This window comes from Corvus brachyrhynchos, unplaced genomic scaffold, assembly GCF_000691975.1.
Source record: "Corvus brachyrhynchos isolate BGI_N302 unplaced genomic scaffold, ASM69197v1 scaffold479, whole genome shotgun sequence".
In the NCBI taxonomy this organism is placed as follows: domain Eukaryota; kingdom Metazoa; phylum Chordata; class Aves; order Passeriformes; family Corvidae; genus Corvus; species Corvus brachyrhynchos.
Genome location: NW_008240089.1, coordinates 871,116 through 893,904, shown reverse-complemented (window position 1 = coordinate 893,904; position 22,789 = coordinate 871,116). Strand labels below are relative to the sequence as shown.

Genomic DNA, 22,789 nt, shown 5'->3' with positions numbered 1-22,789 from the left:
TTCCTGCTCAAAGTTCCAGGGAAAAGAGTCTTCTCTTTTTCATTGAAAAAGGCAAATTTGAAGTTGCTGGATTTCAGCTGTCCCCAACCTGTTTGCATCAGGCAGGGCTTCCTCTGAAGCCCAGAGATGTTTTACAGCTTGAGCCAAAGTGTTCAAGGGATTTAAGGACTGCTGGTCACTGTGTTTTCTCTCTTCCTGAAGTGAGCCGGTCCTGTGAGCCCCCAAAGGAGCAGTTGAATAATGGGAGCACATGGCAGGCACCTCCATGTGATGAAGACTGGGAAACAGGTGAGGAACTTCCCCATCTGCTGCCTTCTCCCTGGCCATGTCCTCCAGTTCCTCTTGGGACAGTGTGAGGCCAGGGGTGCTGTTCACTCAGGGCTGCCTTGTCAGACACTTTGCTTATGCTTGTTCCTAAGAACATGGATCTCTCCCCCCAGCAGGCTTGGCTTGGTATAGAGAACAATCCAAAATGCCTGCCAGAATGAGGATGGGGAGAGATTTCCAAGCATCCCTTCATCCCATATGAGCTTTTGTACCTTATGTGCAGTGACAGCAATGGAAACATGTTCCTCAGTGGAGCAGACACATTCATCATAGGTCAGCTTTTCCTTCCTCTTGAGCATGTGAAAATATGACAGAGATACAGATCATAGAATTACAGAATCCCTGAATGGTTTGGCTTGGGTAGAACCTTAAAGTTCATCTCATTCCATGGGCAGCGACACCTTCCACTATCCCAGGTGGCTCCCAGCCCTGTCCAACCTGACCTTGGACACTTCCAGGGATCCAGGGGCAGCCCCAGCTTCTCTGGGCACCCTGTGCCAGGGCCTCCCCACCCCCACAGGGAGAATTCCTGCCCAGTATCCCATCTAACCCTGCCCTCTGGAAGTGGGGAGCCATTTAAGCCACTGATCTGATGGTGGTTTCTGGGGTTTCTTAGTTCTGAGCCACAACATCTGCTTTCTTTCACAGAGCTGCTGGAGGGATCTGAGTCTCCTTTTGTGTGGGGCGTGATCAACTCTGCCATAAACAGGTAGGGAATGCAAGTTTGATTCTTTACACCAGTGTTTGTTTAAACAAATATTGCAGCCTTCTCTCAGCCTCACCTTGATGGCTGCACAGGAGCTGCCTTTGCTGCTGTACAACCCTGGGAGGAGAGATGCTGCTGGTGCAGTGTGACCTGCTTCCTCATGTGGCCTGGACCAGAGAAGGAAACCCTCAGGAGCACAGATACTGCTCCTGTATGCCTGTGGCAGGCTGCTCTTCCTGCCCATGGCCTGTGTTCAGGGACTGATGGATGTCTGGACAATGTGCAGGGGAGAAAGGTGGTCACACCTTGTGATCCCTGTGACTCCTTGGGAGATCCCTTGTGAGCTCCTGCCTCCTGGGGCATGGCAGATGTGCTGGAGTTGGGCCCTGTGTCAGCAGAATCCTCCCATTGTGCCTCTTCCAAATTATGGTCACAGTTTGGGGCAGGGGGAGTGAGGAGCTCAGTGCCCAGCTGTGAACTGGAAGGGGCTGCCCTGGCTGGTTTCACTGATTGTGGGCTGGCTACAGGATGTGATGGCACCACCAGAGCTGCCCAAGGTGTTTTAAGGTTTATCTAATGGGTTCATTCAGGGTTCAGCAACACTCCTGCCCATGGCAGCTCCGAGTTCTGTGTGAGCTCTTCCACAGGGGCTGACAGCAGCACTGCCTGGTTCCACCTGTAAGACTCTTTAAAAGATCTTTTAGTGTTCAGAGCACATCCAGCTCTCCTCAGCACCACCACCACCACCATGGTGGCACAGCACCATCCCCCAGGGCCCTGCTGCAGTAAAATGAATGAATGTGAGCCAGTGCATTTGCCAGAAGTAACCAAAGTCATTTAATTCCAGCACTATCAGTCACCGGAATGACTCCCTGCCCTCAGAGATGCGGCTCCCCGGGACCTTCCCGTACACCGTGTCTGCAGGACCGTGAGTACTGAGCATGGGGCTTTGGCACTGTCAGTCCAGAGCTGGGGACAGCTCCTAAAATCTCTGGCTGCAGCAGCACTTTGTGGCTCCCACTGCACGGACAGGAGGGGTTGTATTGAGCACTTGCTTCTTGAGAGCAGCTTCTGAGGGAATCTGCTGCTCAGATCATCCGCTTTGTCCATCCTTTGAAGCCTCTTCTATTCTTTTCTTGCTCCATTCCTGTGGCCCAGGTTAGGCAGAGCTGCATCCTGGCCACATTGGCTCGGTCTCGCTAACCAGGCCCTTCCACAGCATCCCCATTACCCCTTTCACCCAACATCCTCCCCCTGACTTAAACCAAATTGTTTCTTTGCTTTCTGCTCTGTTCACTGTCAGGCCCAGCTAAATCAGAGCTGGGGTGAAATGGGCTCCTTAAACCAGCACCACTGGGAGAAGAAGCCATCAAATTCCATCTGGGGGAGGGATGGAGCTCCCCATGGGAAAGCGTCTAATGCTGAAATCAAAGACTATTGTTTGTCTTTAGCAGCAAAGCAACAGCTTGAAGATGCTTTGAGGAATGACTGTCCTGATTCCCACTGGGGGCAACTAAACCTGGTGCTCTCAGGGCACTGCAGACACAGCTCCTGCACAGACAGGGACTGTGCAATTGCCACAGTGTTGAGCTGAATCTGCCAAACCAAACTGAAATGTTAGTTGTAGACAGGCCTTGTTGCCAAGGGGACAAGTGCTGCCTCTGCAGAGGCCACTGTCCCTTGGGGCAATGGGAGAAGTTGTTGTATCTTTGTCCATCTCAAGCAAAAATTATATCTTTTCCTTTTCAGAATTCGGAGTATTAGTTCCTCCCCCTGGAACTTGGTTTTGCCCCAGCAGTAAGTGTCTCCCTGTTTTGGACAGGAGAGCTCCTGCAGATGACAGACACGCTCTGGACCTGATGTGGGAGGACTCCTTTACACTTGGCTTTTGTTGCATTATGTGTTTCTTGCAACATTTGAATATGTGGAACTGTCCTTGGTTGCCAGATGTTTCCCCCAAGCAGTTGTTTTAGAAGTTACCCTCACCTTTACTTGGTGAATTTTGTTACTGTTCTTGAAAAAATAGACTGATAAATTTACAGACTCAGAAACCTTCCCTGCCCAGCCCTGGATCCTGATAACTCCCCGTGAACAGGAAAAACACAGGAACTGGCAAGACTCTGTTGTTTAACTTGTCAAATGGCAGGTGATGAATTGTGAGGCTGTTCTGTGTGCTCCAGAGACTGGGAAACAGCAAGAGACCCTTCAGAAGGCTTTTAAGGAGTGGGGACTGAGGGAGTGATTTTAAGCAGGGGAAGCAGGGTCTGATTAGGTTTCTAATTAGAGAAGAGACAGTGGGAAACAGAACAGTTTGGGGGGCTGAAAATACCCCCCAGAATCTTGTCCCTTCACTTGATGCTTTAAAACAAGTGTGTGCATGTGGAGGTGCCCCTTGGGAGCTGGGTGCTCATGGTCAGTGCTAACTGTGAACAGCAGATGCAGGAATGGGAGGGGGAATGTCCTGCAGGAATGGCAGATTTGGGAGAGTTCAGGCCTGACATAGCAGAAACTGTTACAGTCCCATTTCAGTAGAAGTCAGGAACCACCCAACAGTTACTTCCAGGAATTTCTACCATATGCCTTAAGCATCTTGTTGTTCTCAGGAAGCCTGGAGGGATTATGGAACTTCTGCTGGACATTTGGGAGAAGTTTTGGCTATTTGCTGGGGAGCTGCCACAAACTCCCTGCCACTGAGGCTTCAGGAGTTGTGTTTGAGGGCCTGTTACAGCCTGGAGAGCACAAAGTGCTGAGTTTCTCCAGGCTGTCAAGAGGCTGAGATTAAAATCATCTAGAGCAGCCAAACTTAAAAGTATTTTTTCTGTGCATGCACTTTTTGTTTCTATCTTGTTGGAGTCTGACTGGACTCTGAGTTTGTCCACTCAGAGTGTGGAGAATGTTCAGGTTGGGTTTTAAACTGTGTTGTCATTTACAGAGACTGTCTTGAGAGCATTCTGACCTTAACTTTTGCAGCTTCACACCTTCAGCCTTGCCTTTGTCACCTTAGGCCTTACCTTTGCCTCCTGTGTGTGAGGGGCTTCCCCAGGCAGACCTTAACAGAGAATCCTCTGCAATCACAACTCCAAACAGGGGAAGTTTCAGGACACTGAAGTGCTCGTCTAGTTTTCATTAGAGTTTTGCAGTTTTCTAATGCTTAAAACATGTTTGAGAGCTCTCAGGTACCTGTTCTGTATTGGGGGAGGGGAGGAAGGGAGTAGGAATGGTTTAAATCAGTAAAAATATGTGTTTAGGCCTGAAAATGTTAAGATCAAGCAGTGAATTTCTAAACATGCAAAGTACAAAATGGGATCCAAATACACAACCATAAACAATTAAGAAGCCAGACATGGTGTTTGTCTAGAAAGAGATTAATGCCTTCATATTGTCCTCTAAAAACTGGATTCCCACCATCTGTATACTACCACTAGAAAGTAATACATGTTGACTGGAATGTGCAAAATTAGGATTCTTTTAAAATTCTGTCAATTTATGTCAAGGTTCTTGTTGGCAGTTTAGAATAAAAATATTGTAAATGCCCTACAACTGCTTTTCTTTGAAGTCAGCCAGTGCTGACATGAAGTTCTCCTTTCCACCTTCATTTATTTTTTGTCACTTGGGATGAAAGTGACAAACACCAGCTGTGACTGTTTCTGGTTTGACAGCAGCAGCTCATTTGCAGGTTTTGTGGGCCAGAGCACTACAATTTTACAGGTAAATGCCATAATTGGGCTCCATTAGCCTGAGCTCTTTTAACTGGCAGTGGGTGAAAGCTGCTCCTCGCTGAGGCTCACATGTGTCTGCAGTCTGGAGGAGGAGAGCTCCTCCACGTTATTAACACTGGGGGGAACATTATTCCCCCAGTCTGGGGTGAATCTAGTACCCCGGCCTTTCTGGAAAGGACCAGGCTTGGAAAGTTGTGGTTGTGACTTCAAACACCCCCAGGCCACAAGAACTGAGGGTAGGGTCCATGAGAAGGGGGTTTGTTTTGTAGGGTGGTGTTGGGGTGGGTCACTCTGCTCTCGGGCTGAAAGCATCAAATGTCAGTCACCAGAAGAGATCACTGAGGTCTAGGTTACCTCCCCCTGGGTGGCTCCCAATCCTAAATTACCTCCCCCCGTTCCAGAAAGTTCTCCCTTTTTTAGTTTTTAATGGGTTCCCTGTTACGCCTCCTGCCTCCCTGTTTTCCCCATTTGTTCTGAAAAATTGTATCCTCCCCTCTGCTTGTACCCCATTGGTTGTTTTCCCTTTCCCCGCCTTGCTCCACCCCCCCATAAAGGGGATAAAGGGGTGAGCCCGCTTCTACTTGAGTAATTTCTGGTCCCTGGACCCTCCTGCAAATGAATCTGTTGGAACCCACACCAGAAGCCCCTCCCGCCTTCTTTGCCTCCGGGCAAACACCAGCCTGATCATCGGCCACCCGACGTGTTTCCTCTGAGGAGGAGCCAGGCACGAACCCATCCCACGCCGATTCCACTGAGCCGTGCAGCGAGGACGCTGTGGAGGCCAACACTGCATCCCTCTGCCCGAGGGCACGCCGAGCCTTGCGGCTACAAGCCCCCGGTTGTGTTAGGGTGGGTGCAGCCCACCTGTGACTGACATCTGAGATCCCACATCCCAGAGATCTGAAACCCCATATCCTTCTGGACAAGGTCTTCAACATCCTCAATGTCATCACATCCTGCACGTGCCACCTCCTGTGAAGGGCAGAGAGGCCGTGGCTCTGCTGCTCCTGCAGTGCTTTGGGAATGCTGGGTGAGAGGCTGGCAGGGTGACCCTCCCCCAGCATCGGGAATGTTTCCGAGGCTCTCGGCTCCCTCTGCTTGTTTTGTATTTACTACAGGACGCAGAATATCTTTTAAAGCGTATCACAGGGCACCTCCATCCTGGTGACAGAGTGAGGACTTTGGTGTGACAATTCCTGTGTTAAATCCTCAATCTCTTGTGCTGGGCGGGTTGTGCAGTGCCAGAGCCTTCACCCCATTCCCTGGAGGCTGGATGTCCTTGCTAGGAGCTGATGGGATGTAGAGTCAAAATCACGGACTCCTTTGGGCTGGAAGAGACCTTAAAGCCCATCCAGTCCCACCCCCTGCCATGGGCAGGGACACCTTCCACTATTCCAGGTTGCTCCAAGCCCCATCCAGCCTGGCCTTGGACACTCCCAGGGATCCAGGGGCAGCCACAGCTGCTCTGGGCATCCTGTGCCAGGGCCTCCCCACCCTCACAGAGAAGAATTTCTTCCTGATATCTAATCTAAATCTCTCCTCTTTTAGTTAAAAACTGTTCCCTTTGTCCTATCACTGCCTCTGTAAGAAGTCCCTTTCCCTCTTTTTTATAAGCCCCCTTTAGGCACTGGGAGGGGCTCTAGGGTCTCTTGGGAGCCCTCTCTTCTCCAGGCTGGACACCCCCAGCTCACTGTCCATTGCCACCATTTCTCCCTTCAGTTCCATCAGGAGGGTACACTCTCCTTGGCCCTTCTGTTCTGACCTATGTCCCTTGCCAAGTCCCATTCCATGTGTGCCTTGGCTTTCCTGACTCCATCCCTACACACCCAATACAGACATCCCATAATGGCCCAGGGCAGCAGCTCCCTGTTGCTGTGTCCAGCACAGCCAAGGGCTCTGACAGTACTCCTGCCCTATATGTTGCAACTCCAGTATCATTTACAGTTCTGCTGGGCTTTATTTTCTCCTGCCCCTTTCCAGGACATTGACATGACTTGGATCCCTTATTCCCCTCTACCCCTTCCTTTCTCTTGGCCCTTCCCCTCCCTAAGCAAAGGCACAAAGATATCCAAGAGTGGTGGAACAGGAGACCAACGATGCCTCGTGGGTAAGAAGGAAACTCCCTGCCAGGAATCCCCCGGGACTGGTGCAGGGAGAGCTCAGGGGGCTGGGAAGGGAAGGGCTCCATCACCTGCAGGCCTTGGGGAGAGAAAGTGAGGCAGGAGCAGGGAGCTGACAGAGCTTTCCCTTTACACGGGGCCGGGAAACCAGGACACCTTCACCTGTGATAGCCCAGGAAAAGACATTTTCCTCCTCCTGAGACTTCCAGCCCTGGGCAGTGTTACCATGGGCTGTGTGTTGCACTATAGGAGGTTGATTTTTAACACAGCCCCTTGTGCTCGGACATTCCAGGGTCAACCTGAGGAGGAGTGAACAGGGAGAGGCACACACAGAGCAGGCTTTTGTTCCCGGCTGAGTACAGACATCCTCTGGTACTTATCTACACTGTCTTCCTTCTAAATTAATTCTGTCCCACCCAATCATCATCGCTTATCACTCATTATCTCCCCCTCTATTCTGCACATACCTTACCCCAATTGCACTGGTTTTAAGTGCTCAAATGGTTTAGTCTCTTTGTTTAAAAACTTTTCCCTCTCAGATCATCACAGATCGCTGCCTTCCAGGCAGGGAGATGAGGGAATCAGGGGGGGAAAAAGTAAAACTTGTGGGTTGAGATAAGAACAGTTTAATAATTGAAACAAAGTTAGAGATTATCAATAATTAAAAAAAAAAGAGAGAGAGAGAAGGGGAGACATAAACAAGACAGACAAGTGCTGGCCTGTACAGTTGTTCACCACCCTCTGACCCCTCCCAGTGTATATACTCAGAATGACTCTGTGGTGTGGAATATCCCTTTGGCCACTCTGGGTCACCTGTCATGGCCCTGTTCCCTCCCAGCTTCTTGAGCCTCTGCTCACTGGCAGAGCCTGGGAAACTGAAAATCCTTGATTTAAAGTGAACACAAACCATCCGTCTGTTATCAACATTATTCCCATACTGAATCCCAAACACAGCCCTGGACCAGCTGCTGGGGAGAAAATTAACTCAATCCCAGGTGAAACCAGGACATAAAATCTTTCCTGGATTTCTTCCCCGTGCTCAGTCACGCTCAAACACGCTCCTGAAGCATCAGTCCCATTTCCAGCTGCTGCTCACAGTATCAAAGCCCCTCAGGGGTCCACCCTGGACAGGAACTTGCAGCAGCTTGGAAAAATACAGAGACCACTGCTGCTTCTAGCAGGATCCATCTTTATTACACACACTTCAGTATTTATGTGTTTCTACCATCGGAAAGTTTTAAGAAAGTTTTTGGAACGTGCAGAGGGAAAGACAAAACAGCTGCACCGCCGAACACCTGGCAGGGCAGACTTTGGTGTCCCTTAGCAGCGACTCACGCAAACATGCCAGTCCCAGCGTTCTGGGAGATAAAGGAGAAATAATTCACACCTGGTGCTTATAGCTGTGGTCATTTCCCTGGTATGCATCTTCCCGAGAGAACAAAAGGCCTTGTTATAAATGAAGTCTGTAATTCGTGCTGTTATGTATAAAAATGAACTGTAATAAAACTATACAGAGCCAGAGTTTCAACCCCCCCCCCACACACCCCACCAGCCTGGCTGAGAGGAAAATTTTACAACACTGGAGCAGTTGAAAAGGAAGTTCTTTCAGCACAGATGTAATCAATAGGTGAGAATTCCACCCCAGGTGGGATTGGATCTTATCACCGGAACATTCACACTATGATGACTTGATCGCTATCTTCTGATATCTGCATCTCAGCTGATAAGGAATTGGACATTCCGGGAACTAAAAAGAACTGTTCCAGAAACCAGAGATGGACCATTCATCATCCAGGATGGACAATTCATCAGACCCAGGAAAGGCTTTGTGCAGTCCAACTTCAGGACAAGAAAACATCATGAATATGCTAAATTGCGAGAAGAATAGAATTAATTCGGACTCTGCCCAAAAGCTGTATGAGAAGGGACCAGCCGAAGCAGCAGTCGTGAACTTGGGAGGTCTGGTGTGATAGAGATCAGATCTGTGCGTGTTCACCCAGCTCCGACCCCGGGCTCGGGGCTGCTTTTCTCCATCGTGGCTTTCTGTGTGACCGATCCTTCAGCCGCGGAATAAAATCTATTTCTTTATTAAATTTAATTTGGCTGAATTGTCTTTACTTCAGCCTTTATCAAAGGTAACATAAACAAGTTGCTCTCTACACAGGGCTCTCGTTAAGGGCAGGGTGGCCGCCGCAGGCCTCTGCAGAACTGCTGCAGCCCCATCCCAGCACTGCCACAGGCTGCTCCCACCTCTGCATCAAGCTCCTACGTACAGCACTGACAAGTTTCGGCATTCTTTGCTGGGTATTTTCTGATTTAATAAGTGTTTTGTAGCTGTGGGGACTGGAATGACTTCAAAACAGAACATAAGAACGAGAGGAAGATAATCCAACCCCTTGCTCTCACATTTTAATTTCACAATCTCTTTATCAAGAGCCACATTTCCATCTTCCTTCACTACTCTTAATTAGAACCCTTTCACCTGCATCACTGGCTGGTAGAGAGGGAGAGGAAGGTCTGGCCCATCCAAGGGCCTAAGGGGAGGTGGGCAGAGCACAGCAAGGGCCTGGATGTGCCCCCAGCTCCTCCCCACTGCTGTTCCATCACCCACCCATTTCTAGCCCCTTTTCTGAACCCCCACCAGCTCTGGGGCTGTCCCAGCCAGCCACATCCCACCAGTCTGACCAGTGAGGTCTGGTACAGACAGCACAGGCTCCCACTCCTTCCAGCCCCAGTGCAGTGGGACCCATTTCCTACTGTGACCCAAATGGGAGCCCCCCACAGCAGCCCCGTGGCCCCCTCCCCTGCAGACCCCTCCTCCATCCACACTGAACCAGGATCAATCCTGGAACTGGTCCTGCTTGTTTCTTTTGGCCCCAACATGGTGGTAAAGGTAAAAAAAAACCCCTCAATTTTGGTTGAAAAAAATCTTTATTCACAGACCATCACATGAATCACATCCCACCCTTGCTCCTTTATGTATAAAATACTGGTAAAAAGTTTTATTCCAGAGGCAAATGAATTCCCACAGAGTCCCCTCTTGAGAGAGCAGCTCCTCCCAGAGCTGGAACTCGTGCCACAGTTTGGAAGCAGAAGTGAGGTGTTCAGTGAGGAAGGAAACACCACCAAGCTACAGCAGCAAAGCCTCCTGGCCTCCAGTTCACTTCCTTTGGCAGGGCCCACAATCCCACCAGGGCTCCAGCTCATCTCCCACTGCATCCAAAGGGGAGAGGTGGGGCTTGAAGGAACCACAAATGTCCCTGCCCTGTCCCACTGCAATGGAGGCTTTTGGAGTTTCACACAAACCACCTGAGAGCACGGATGCTCTTGGAAATCTCTTTGGATTTCACAGGCACTGCAAACATGTTTGATGTCACACATCCTCAAATCCAGTTCCCCAGGTGGTTCCTTCAAGCCCTACATGTCACCTTTGGATGCCATGGGTAGCAAGGACACTTGGCTCACCAAGGGGAAATCAGCCTGTGCAGGGACACGGAGAAGGCAGAATAAATCAAGAGGAAAACGTCTATTAAAATGCCAAGCTAGGCTCAGAAACAGAAAAAAAATCCAGTTCCAAGTATGTTATGGCTCCTACTGCAGCCCAAAAGATTGGCCAGAGTCCCAGCCTCGTGTAAGATAAACCCTGCTACACCAGGTCACAGCTACAGAAACTTTAAACAATAACAGCTTTAAACTCTAAACACCAACACTGTAAAATCAAGTGGAATTGGATCAGTTCATTGGAACTGAGATTTGCCAGGGACCCCCTGTAAGTGCTCAGCTGCCCTCTCAAGGGCTGAATCCATCAGATTTCATATCCAAAATAAATTTCAGGCAAACTTGGATTTATGATTTCTATTACAGACACAGCAACACAGATGCTCCATCACTGCAGATTCCCTCTTTTCCTTTAATTCCTTACTCCCTTGGGCTCAAATGAAAACCAGTTCTGTATTTGCTCTGCTACAGTATTTCCTTGGAAAACCTGGACAAATAGGGAACTCCAAGAGCAGGAAACACTCCAGAAGTATCAAATACATGGAGAAGTCCATGGACAGGGGCCACTGGTCACACTGGGGGTCTGGCTGGGCCCCACCCCAGCTCTGGTCACCAGCATGGCCCCGTCTCATGGTCCACATTCCCTAAAATTCCTTCTCCCAGTTTGCAACAAGCCACATAATGAAAGCAAAGCTCAGTGCAGTGAGGACAGAATGCAGAACTTGTGATTAGTTACTAATCCAGAGACCCACAACCATTCCAGACAGAAAACAAGGAAGGAATTGCCAGCATGAGGCCACATCATCTGGATATGACACCTCTGGGCCACTGTCAGACATCAGGGAATGCTCCAGACTTGCTGCACATTGGGATGGGAATGGCTCTGTAGGGTGACAGAAATGGATGATGCCCAAAATCCCAGGATGGCCCCTCTGTCAGACATCCCCAGTCTGCAGGGAAAGCAGTGCTGGATTGAGACAAGGATCTCACAGCTCCAGTGTTTCACTGAGACAGGGAATGACCCCAAGGAGACGAGTCCCAGCCAGCACCACCCCCGGGAGGTGACATGTCCCAGTGTCTTTCACAGTAACTCCACAGGTGCAGACGGTACCACAGGGAACACCCTTCCCAAGGATGGCGACATCACCATCCCAAGGCACAAACTTGAGGGAACTCCCCATACCAAGCTGATTTTCAGTGCCAGGCCTGTTGTGCCGATCCCACCATTCCTCTGGTGTGAAGAACCTGTTCCAGCTCTGTGAACAATCCCACACCTCCAGGCAGTACAGGGGGACTCACCTGCTCTATCCACATAAGTTCCAGCTCCAGAGCCCCAAACCCAACCAGCACCTCAGGAAATGAACGCAGCTCCCCAAATCTCTGTGCTTCAGCATTAGAAATGTCAGTTTAGGAGGCTGGATTTGGCAGGAGACCCAGGGAGATGCCACAGGCCTGATGTGCATCCCAGTGGAAGCAGGAGGGAGCACAGCAGTCAGCATCCCCTGGGAAGCAGCAGGGCAGAGAGAGGTACCAGAACATCCCTCAGATGAGCAGAGCAGCATTTCAGCCTAAACCAGAGAGATCTGTGCTGGTTAATACTGTGTGTGAAGTTAACTGAGGTTATAACCATGCTCTAAGACTCTTCCCCACACATCCTCCTCCTCCAAGCAAATGGAACCGCAGATGGGAGCCCTTCACCTCCCAACTCTTTTTGCACACTCAGTCCCACAGGCTGAACTCAGGCCCATGAACACTGTGAAATTCTCTGTGCGAAGTGCAGGGGTCAGGTCAGTGCTGGCCAGCACAGGAAAGACTCGCTGCATCCTATGCTGTGCCTTTGCATCCTCCCATGCCTGTGTGCCCAAAGGGACATTCCTGCCTTGCTACAACTGGGCACAATGTTCACTTCTGCTTCCTATTAACCAGACTGTTCAACCTGCAGGCTTGAGGTGAGAGCAGTAAAGGCCAGGGGTTATTTTCACAGGGCCATTCTCAAGCACAGCATCCCCGGACACATCCATTTCCCAACGTGCTTTCCACGTGACACTGTCCGAGTGGGATTTGTAAACTCTGAAGTCCACGGAAAGGGCTCATCCAAAGCAGCACCCAGAGGAAAGTCAGTCCTGGAAACACTCCTCTTGCAGGAGTTCAGCAGCTCATGTCAGGTACTGCACGACGAGGAACATGATGAGGCAGGTCACGGCCATCCCCCCCAGCATGAGGAACTTGTCCTGGAAGGCGCGTTTCTCAATCAGCCGCATCACCGTGTTGGACAGGCCCAGCATGTTTGCAACATCCAGGATCTTCTTGTGAGTGCCCTGAAGACAACACAGCAATGACACAATTACACTCATGCTCTGAGCCTTCTTATTCCACAGTCCACACATATTTCTGCGTGGATTCTAGTCCACGGACTTCTCCCAGCCAACCATCCCTCCCATTCCACAGGAGGTGGCCACAGGACCCTGGAAACAACTGGATGTTTGACTAATTAATTCATACACATGAACAGGAACATGGTTAAAGACACAAAACAATCTGTCTGGACAGAGACAAGATAAAAAGTGTCTCAGAAAAATGCACTCCCTAAGCAAGAGTAAGAATTTTCCTGGTCCTGTTCTAGTCACAGTCTAAAAAGAACTTCAAGCTCTGACCAGGCAAGGTTTTGTGCAGAGCTCCCCTTGCTGAAGTACAGTTCATACCAACAGAGATTGACTGAGAAGGTCCAGACACTTGCAAGGTAAATGGCAGAAAAAAGGAAGATAAATGTGTAATTAATGCCATTTGCTGAAATCCTTGCACAGAAAAGCACAGGGTGCTGCAGGCAGGACACTTAGAATTAGGAATGTGGATCCCACGATTACATCAGCAGCAGGGACACAACAGGAATGCTGCTTTATTTCAGGGCAGTGGTTGGAGGAAACAGTATGAAATACTGGCACAGAGACGTGCTCCAGGCACAGGTCAGGGTGGGATATTGTCCCGAGTGGGGAGAAGGGAGAGGACTCAGGGCTGCAGAGTCCCAATGGCACAGGAGGTGAGAAGGACCCTTCCAGGAAAGCTGTACACACCTGTGGGCAGGCAGAGCACTGAGCCACAGCCAGACACAGGCCAGGACCCTCCTCACACCCACGTGTGCTCAGGGCAACTGCCAGGAGGGGCCCTGCCAGGCCAGGGATAATGGACAGTCCCTCACGGTGACATCTGGGCTGTCCCTGACAGAACACCCCACTACAGGATGCTGTAACACTGGGTTCATCTCTGAGCCAAGTCAACAGCACAGATTCCCATCACAGTGCTGAATTCCATGCTTTGACTTTGAAATAAAATCTTCAGCCTCCCTTCTTCAGTCCACGTTATTTTTGGTCTCAAAAGAGTGAAAATGCGGAAATTGGGAACTGTCTTGAGTATAAACTTGACTCAAGATCAGGAAGGCTCTCCAAGGAGAGAATTTAGATCAACTATATTAGACCCACATGGAAAAGTGTCTCAGCTCATAAAACACAGACTTGCAGTGCTGAACTACATCATCAGTGTTCAAGGCAGTTCAGGCCCTTCACTGGTCAGGTTGTGTCTCTGCTAGTTCCACATAATCTGTTTTCTCCATTTCCCACACCTCTCATTAACCTCTTGTGCACTGCTCTCAGGCTCAGCACCTTCCTGTCTCCGCAGAATCATTTCACACTGCTTCAGAACAAAACCAAACCGTGCTGGGAGAACAGAAACCAAATATGAAGCTTTAAAATGAAAGCAAACCATAGAAAGGGAAAGCTCTTCAATTCCTGCAGTCACAGAACAGTGAAATTGTAGAACCGGATCACTTCTGGGAATACTCATTCCGTACCTGTCTATTTATAGCCAAAATGCACAAAGGTACAGAGAATAAAGCTATTAGTGTCCAGAGGAGGGACACGAGGGTGGGGAAGGGTCTGGAGAGGCCACAGGAGGAGCAGCAGAGGTCACTTGTTCAGCTGGAGCAGAGGAGACTGAGGGCAGAGCTCAGTGGGGGCTGCAGCTCCAATCTCTGCTCTGTGACAGGGACAGGACCCCAGGGAACAGCTGGAGCTGTGTCAGGGGGGATTTGGGATGGAGATCAGGGAAAGGATCTGTCCCCAGAGGGTGTTTGGACACTGCCCAGGCTCCCCAGGGAATGGTCCCGGCCCCAAGGCTGCCAGAGCTGCAGGAGCGCTGGGACAGCGCTGCCAGGGATGCCCAGGGTGGGGCTGTTGGGGTGTCTGTGCCCGGAGTTGGACTCAGTGATCCTTGGGAGGCCCTTCCAACATGGGATATTCCATGATTCCACATTAACCCATTTCTCTTTGTAGGCTGTCTCTACACCAGCTGCTTCTGCCAGATGTTCTCAGTGTAAGAAAAACTGAGTAAGGGGAAAAGGAACATAAACAGACATTTCCTCACCTGCGAGGGAGAAGCAACATCCCCCAGGAACACGATGGCCCCAAAAGCACAGACTGTGTGTATGAGCAGCCATAGACAGACACCCAGCAATTCCCTGCTGCAGGGCTGGCCCAGAGCTCACGTGCCTGGCAAAGGCTGGAGGAGAGCCAGGAGGCCCAGGGAGATCCAGCAGGAACCAGGCAGTCACTGCCAGCCAGCCAGCAAAAGCAGCCACACAGGACTGGTGGTGCTACAAGAAACAGCATTTCCTTATCTCTGCAGGGCACCAGGTCCTGCCAGGGCTTCTCTATGGCACTGGCCAGCTGTGGTTGAGCTCTCCTGACCTGTGATGGGATGCACCTCCTTCTCTGGGACCCTCCAGAATCCATGTGCTTCATCCAGTCCCTCATCAGAGATTACCTTGGATCAGTGATATCCCAGCTTGGAGAATCAACTCCAATTCCCTGTGTGCAGCACAGGAACACTGATGATTGGATGCCCCAGGCCAATGTGATCAGCCACCAAAGCAACCCAGTGCTCAACACCGAGGACAAATGTCCACAATCCTCTCAGGGATGCAGGAACTTCAAGGAAGGTGCTCTTTCCAAAAAGCATTCACAAACCCCAGTCCTCTCCCAGCACTAGTAATGAGTCCTTCCAGCCCTTTCCTCATGAACTGGCAGCAGAACCCCTCCCTGTCCCCACCAGTCCTGTGGCCAGACTGCTCAGCAACACCATTCCTCTGCAATGAACACTGAACTACCCACTGAGGTTTTTCTAGTAATGGACCTTGTCTTAAAACAAATCCATATTCACCAGGTCAGTGAACAATTGACCTGAACCAAGAAGCTAAACCTCATCTTGGAAAGAACTCAGCTTTAAACTCTGCTTTAATGTCTCTGTGTAACATCTGTGGGTGCAGGGCCTGGACACCAGACTAGGGAGCAGAAAAGGAGCTGCAGCCCTGCTTTGGACCCTCTGCTGGTCCTGTGCAGGGCTCAGGGAACACCAGGCAGCCAAGAACCCTGAGATCAGGGCAGCAAAGTGCCTGTGCACATCCAGCTCAGCTCCCCATGTGCCAGCTGGAGTGCAGACCAGGCTTACACTGCCTGCCACACCATGGAGCTGCAGGTGTGACAGACCTGACCAAATCTGGGATTTATGTCATTAAAAATGCCTAAATCTGGCAAATACATCCCAAAACAAAGCAGTGTCACAAAACTGACAACAGTGGTTATCCCCATCAGAAGATGGATACAACACAGGCATTCCCCTACATTTTTCAAAAGTCCCATTTCTCCCCACACGCTTCTTATTAAAAAGCTTTTTGTATCCCTGAGCTTTTCACTCAAAATTTACCATCACTTTGAGCAGTCTGTAAAATAAAAGACAAATATTTGCTATGAAGAGACATGCAGCAATGCATACCAGCAGGGAAGGAGGGACTGTTGAGGTGCAATATCTTTATTACTAATCTTAACCCCAAGTGCTCTACACCCAACTTTGTGGCTGCTCTGAGGGATGTTCATCTGAACCAACATTTCCCTGCCAGCCAGCTACTGCTGCTCCTGAACCTGAACTAAAAAACAACAATCAACCAAAGAAAAACAAACATAATGGAATAAAACATAACACTCAGCACTCCAGATGCTGCCCTGCAGGTGAAGGCCAGCCAGCCCCAAGAGATCTTAAGGGTATTAAAGGTATTAAAGGATGATAAAATGTAAAGATTTCTGGTTGTTTAAATGAATTTTGGGCCTTTCCAGCATCCTCAGCTCGGAGCAATGTACTGAAACAACACATATATTGATTTTACTTAGCCTGATCAGCATAAACACAGAAAAACGTGGGGTCTTTCTGGTAAAAAATGATGCCCCCACCTTTAATGTGACTCTCTGGTCCCTCAGGCCCTGCAGGATGTTGGTGCCACTGCCAATAAGCTCATCCATGCCACGGTGGGCACTCTGCAGGGATTCATTAAACTGCAAGGTTTCGTCGATCGGGATGGTGGTGTCAGAGTCCTGTACGGAAAGCAGGGACTCGGTTACCTGCTCACTCAGAAACACAACATGCACCAGCAGACACTGCAAAAACCCAACAGGACTTGGAGGACTGCGCTTAAACATTTTTTTTCATAATGATTTTAAATACAGCATTGATGTTTGAGTGAAAAGAGTCATTTAGAGAAGACAGGGAGGAAGCGAAAAGGCAAAGCTGAGCAGATGCTCAGCTGCAATGAGATCTCAAGGATGAAAAGAGCAAAAGCAGAGAATTTTTATAATCTCAGTAGGAAAGGGGACTGCAAGAGAGAACATCAAAGCTAACAGAAGGTGTTTAACAAGGTGTTAAACACCAAGAAGGTGCTTAGTCACTGATCACTGCAAATGAAAGACTTGTGGAAGATTTCACACCACATTTCTGAGCAACAAAAGGCCTGAAAAACAAAATGTTGGAGATGACATCTAAACATTTACAAAATAGCGCGAATTTCTGGCAGTGAGAGCAAACAGACATGGGCCTGGTTCCCTGAGCTCTGGCTCACTCATCACCCAGGGACCTAATTTAAAAAAAAAAAATTATTAAAAATTAGTATTTTTCAAGTTTTTCCAGAAAAGATGCATTCAACTAGGAACTAGGAATCTTGAAATGGAAATAACAGGGTAAAACTCTAATCTGGACTGCACAAGAGGCCAGGGATGGGATCACCCCTGTCTGCCAAAGGCCTCCAGGTCTCTGTTTTCTGGACACCACTCCTTCCAGAGGGGCAAGGAAATGGCTCACTGCTCCCACATGGTTTAGAGCAGGAATTGGGATACTGGTAAGGGAGAAGTGTTGGGAACACTGATCACCTGCTCCAGGTATTCAGAACAAGAACCACCCAAAGGCAGAAATCAGTCAGAGATGCTGAACACCCTCCCTGTGCCCAGCAGCTGCAGGTGACACACAGACACAGCAGAACGTGCTCTGAACAGACTCTTTGGTAATAACCCCAAATGTTCATCTGAAAATGCCACGTAGGACCCAGAGCCTGGGCAGGGGTTCTGCTCACTGTGGAAGAAGGAAGAATCAGGGACAGAGCTCTCAAAGGCCCTGGATGAAGGGGCTGTGGCAGAACACACAACCCTGGCCCACTGTGAACGCAGCACCAAGGCTCACGCACGTCTCTGAGCAGAAGCACTGAGATTTCCAAGTGAATGGCTCTTATTCCAGAGATTTAACAACCTCCAAACCAGCAGATTCCATTTCTGTACAAGGTTTTTTTTTATCCACTATAAGGCAGCAATTAAAATAGAGAAGTAGATTTGTGACCCCCCCTCCCGAGGAGATGAGATGGCACCACAGCTCTGTTTTGCTGCTTGTGATTTTCTCCAGGTACAAGGAAAGGCTTTAAAGATAAAGACCATTTAAAACTCTGAATTAAGCAAACTGTTCAGAACACTGCTACAAGCTTCAAAAAGCTGTTCTGGATGTTCCACTGATTTACACACTCAGTTGACATCTCTGGTAGAATAGGGGAGTACATGAATAGGAACTGTGTAAACCTGTAACCAAGAGAGGCTGATAACTGACAAATAAATCATAATTTTCGTATTAAATGATCATTTTAAAGCCACATTCTTGTAGCAAGCTAAAAAGAAATACAAAATAATCGTGTCTTTTTTTATCTGTGATACCTTTCAATATCTGAAGGATAAAATAACCCATTTGCTCTATATTTTGCATCTGTAAGCCTGCTACTGCTCTTTAAAACTGTTCCACTTACACACTTTTTGTTTCTGAACAGCAAATTTTCCTGTAGGAAAAACCTGTCCCGACTTGCAGGGAAACACCACAATGTTTCAAAAACAACAAACTGCAGTGTTCCTTTCAAGCCTTGTTTATAATTTTGAAATAGCCAACACAATACCAGACATTATCTTTCTGGCAGGCTTTGAGAAATGCATCGAACTGCCCAAATCTTAGTTCATTAGGACTGCACACATTCTTTCTTTCTTGCCCTGACAGTGACTGACAACACAGATAACGAATGTTAGGTGAGATGCCTTTAAAAAGGGGAAAAAAAGGAGAATATTTTTTTTTAAATAAAGAATAGTAGTATAAAAAAAGCCCCAACAACAACAAGACTAACTTTCTAGTTGCAGAAAAGTAAAATCTGAAAGCAAAGCTGCATTATTCAGAGCAAAATTCCTCCAGGAATTTGCACTGGGGGGGCTTCCCAATGCAAGAACTAAGAATTAATAAGAACAGGTGGAATACATTCATGTTATTACCAACTTTTTGACTCATTTCCAGGCAAAAAGCAGGCCTTCGATCCAGCTGTGTGCTTTGTGTTTGGCTAAACTGAAGTTTGCTGACACCTGCTGCCAGTGGGGTGTGTAAAGCCAGGCTTTTCACAGCTCTCAGGATTTGGCAAACATTTAACACAAATCCAAGTAAATGTACACTTTGGTACCTACCTCACTGACCCTTTGACAACTGCTATGTAAACCCAGGTGGAACTGCACTGGATAAAACAGGAGCAGCAGCTTCTGGAGCCTTTCCCTGCTGCCTTAAGAGCCCAGCTTTTCCTCATGAGAGCTGGACTTGATCCCCACATTTTTTGATTCTTCTCTACCTTCACTCACACTCACAGCAGCTCCCAACAGTCCTGTTTACATCCTGCCTGACACCCCCCTGATGGATTTGAGCTGTGGAGCACTGGGAGCCCAAGCACAGATATTTACGTTGGTGGTGAAGGTGCGAGCCAGCAGCTCCTCCCGCTGCCGCTCCTGCTGCTCCCGCAGGTACCGGCGGTGCTGGAAGCTCCTCAGAGCTGTCTGCAGGTGCTGCACATCGTATTTCAGCTGGTCAACTCGCCTGCAAAGGACCAGCAACATAAAAACACTCTTCTTTTCTGGTGGTTTTTGTATCAGCAAAGGAGCATCATAAATTAACAGTGATGAACAACAAGGAATGACGGGTTCTACTTCTCTAGAAAATGCAGGGCATCCAATGCTAGGCCGAATTCCACACTTACATCTTCCCTGTCTCATTTTTCTACTACACAGGTGATTCTTTCATGGGTGGTTATTTATTTTAATCAATTATTTAGCTTCCAGGCTAATGACAGAATGTGAAGCAGAACTCCTGAGCTCTCTTGGACATCCTATCCCACGGACTGTCTCCTCAGGAGTTATATAACAATATCTGTTCCTCATTTAACACAGATTTGGGAAGATGGTAGGATTTGTACAGGTTCTATTTAATGACCCCTCTTCACAAAGAAGATGAAGCTTTCCAGTTTCTTTAATTAGCACCATGTTCTTAAGTTTGAGGGTTTATTAAAAGGAGCTCAAAAGTCAGTGGGCGATACAAGAGACATCTCAGACATCTCCACTGGGCTGAAACAAATCATGTCCAGAACTCCACTGGCCCTGATTAAAAATTTGATTGGTTAAGTTTAATATTTGATTACCCGATTATCCTGACCTAGTGGAAGGTGTCCCTGCCCGTGGCAGGGGTTGGAACTGATCTTTAAGGCCCCTTCCAACCCAAACCATTCCAGGATTCTATAAAGAAATCAATGAGTATTTCAGATACTGACCTCTTTCTTTAATACAGGTGACATGAAATCCACCCCTACTATCTACAATGGGATTTTGGACTAAACATTAATAACTGAGTCACAGAATTAATTAAGAACAGCAAGTCCTGATGTTTGTGGTCCAAGCTCCTTGCTCAAAATATTGCTCACTTCAGAAACCTCTTTGTTTCAGTCACCAACAGCTTGGAAAATAGCCCAGAAAAAATGACACCAACTGAAGGAATTTTACTCTCTACCTCCACAAGTGCCATTAAAAGCAAGTGAGAGAGAGAGAGCATCCAAGTGCATGTTCTGCTCATCTGAGAACAGAGCCAAGAATCCAGCTGCATCACCAGTCTGACTTGATGATCTTTGAGGTCTTTTCCAACCTTAATGATTCTCATTATCCTGTGGTTAAACAGAGGAAAGCAATTTTGCCTCTGTGCCTCAATTTTGCTATTGTAGAGCACAGAGATAAGTTATGCAAAATACAAAGATTTCACACAAATCAAAAGGCAAAGGGTTTCAACAAATTTAATTAAAATAATTACAAAGACTACCCTGCATAATCAAAGCAAAGCAGTGAACTCACAGTTTGGCATTCTGCCGCTTGTTGGGAGGTTCTTTGCTGGACAGGATTTCCAGACGTTCCAAGTTGCTGAATATGTTGTCTATTCTTGCCTGAATCTCATTTTCTACCACTGCAAGGAAATAAAAAGAGAATTTGATTTGAATTAAAGAACTGCAATCTGATGAAGGTAAAAGATCAAAAGCATTCAAGGCAGTATGTAAAACCTGACATCCTTACTGGATGAAAATAATCAGGTAACTGGGAACTATAAATATCATGAAATGTCACTTCTTTAGCTCAGTAATTTGACACTCTCACCTTTCCCTCCTGCTCTGAGGAAAGCCCCTGCTCTTTTCATACATCTGAGCCTCTTTCCCCATCAGGTCCATGAATTAGGATTTCAAGCCCCTACATTCCCCCTGCAGCCCCCTTCCTGCTCCCTCGGCAGGATTTGCTCTCACAAGAACACAGAGAAGCATCATCAACCACCTGCCAACCACTCCACATACCAGGACTTCCCAGAAAACCACATTCAGCAGTCTGGGAAGTATGGCATTGTAGGAGGAGTGGTATAACCACCACAAAACCCACAACCTGGATTAGTAAGTCATTCTTTTTTGATAGGAAATTTATCACAGCCCTTTCTACAGCCCAGACGTGGTTCACAAATGTGTTCAAGGTAAGAGAAGTCAGTGAACCTGTGCAGAAATGCATCCAGTCAATGCAGTGTCCTTTCACCTCAGAAGTTCCTGATGAAACCCATTATTAGTGACTCATGCAGGAATTAAGGGTTCAAGCACAGGTCCAAAATACACGTGCCAATTCTGCACTGGGGTAAAAAGTCCTGCCACACATATCAGAGCATCTTCTTATTAGTCATTTATGAGCACAGGGTTATAGTCCAAATTTACTGAGGCAATTTCAGACCTAATGGTTCTACACATTTCCTATAAGCAGGTGGAATTACAGGTTCTGACTCTGCTGCAGCAGCAATTGTCAGGATCATCCTGCTTAAGTTCCTGCACACAAAATCACACAGCATGTTCCCCAGAAACTGCACTGAGCATCTTTAGGGGAAAGCTGCCAGCTGGTGGATGCTGAGGGGATAACAACACAGCAGGGCAGGCACAGTCACATCTCTCAGCTTTCTGAGCTTCTAACAAACTGGCCCAGAGATGCTCTCAATTTGCAGTTCCGTCCACACCAAGCTGTTCATTAATTCAAAGTGTCCAAAAAACCTCCATCGATGTGGGGATTTTGATCTCTTTGTGCTGAAGGCCTGCACAGACACCCTGAGCATGAGTTCGAAAACCTAACAGCACCAAAAATCTGGCATTCTACCACGATATTAAAGAAGCATCCACAGCAAGCACTCTCTGTCAGTTAAAGGATTATAACAGGAAGATGAGGTAAATTCTTGTCCTGTCTTTTCTGCTCTGTCCTCATACAGAACATCACCTTATTGAGGTTAGACAGTACAATGATTTCAGTGCATTCTGAATTGGTGATGTGTCTCAGCAGCTGATCACAATGACTCAGGAGCTAAATTTGTTACAATAATGACTGTAAATATGAGAAGGCATATAAGGTTAAAGATGCAAACTAAATCAACCTCCCTCACTCACTCATTACTTACAGTGCACTGACTCTTTGTCTGAAGTCTCCAGGCGCCCCATGTAAGACTGGACCTCATGGACCTGCCTGTCAGGAGAGAAAGAGAAAGAGAAAAGGAACAGAGAAGTCACTTAACAGCTATAAAATCATTTCTCAGTACCTCACTTTTCAGCTTTTTTTTCTGAAATGTACTTTTTAGAACAGCACAGGAATCAGCAACACAGTGTTAAGAGCAGACAGCCCATCCCTGACCACCAACCCAGGTCCTCAGCAGGA

At 48.0% G+C, this 22,789-nt stretch overlaps 2 protein-coding genes across 5 annotated transcripts in view; one reads left to right on the top strand and one right to left on the bottom strand.

Moving 5' to 3' along the window:
• The window catches only part of LOC103622699 (gametocyte-specific factor 1), an 8,751-nt gene extending 4,181 nt beyond the window's left edge, over positions 1–4,570 (top strand). Inside the window, exons 4-7 of the mRNA XM_008641683.2 lie at positions 202–288; positions 976–1,036; positions 1,881–1,961; positions 2,783–4,570. Of these exons, the coding sequence (XP_008639905.2) occupies positions 202–288; positions 976–1,036; positions 1,881–1,961; positions 2,783–2,834 (281 nt within the window). The 3' untranslated portion in view covers positions 2,835–4,570. The remainder of the gene's footprint in view (positions 1–201; positions 289–975; positions 1,037–1,880; positions 1,962–2,782) is intronic.
• Positions 4,571–9,784: 5,214 nt separating this feature from the next.
• The window catches only part of GOSR2 (golgi SNAP receptor complex member 2), a 14,254-nt gene continuing 1,249 nt past the window's right edge, over positions 9,785–22,789 (bottom strand). For 2 of the 4 annotated variants that reach the window (XM_008641657.2, XM_008641658.2), the window contains exons 2-6: positions 22,536–22,600; positions 20,921–21,029; positions 19,490–19,622; positions 16,646–16,786; positions 9,785–12,688 (exon numbers count right to left, since the gene is read on the bottom strand). In XM_008641657.2, the coding sequence (XP_008639879.1) occupies positions 12,527–12,688; positions 16,646–16,786; positions 19,490–19,622; positions 20,921–21,029; positions 22,536–22,575 (585 nt within the window). In that variant the 5' untranslated portion in view covers positions 22,576–22,600 and the 3' untranslated portion in view covers positions 9,785–12,526. The remainder of the gene's footprint in view (positions 12,689–16,645; positions 16,787–19,489; positions 19,623–20,920; positions 21,030–22,535; positions 22,601–22,789) is intronic. The other 2 variants (XM_017744761.1, XM_017744760.1) reach the window with 1 other exon arrangement.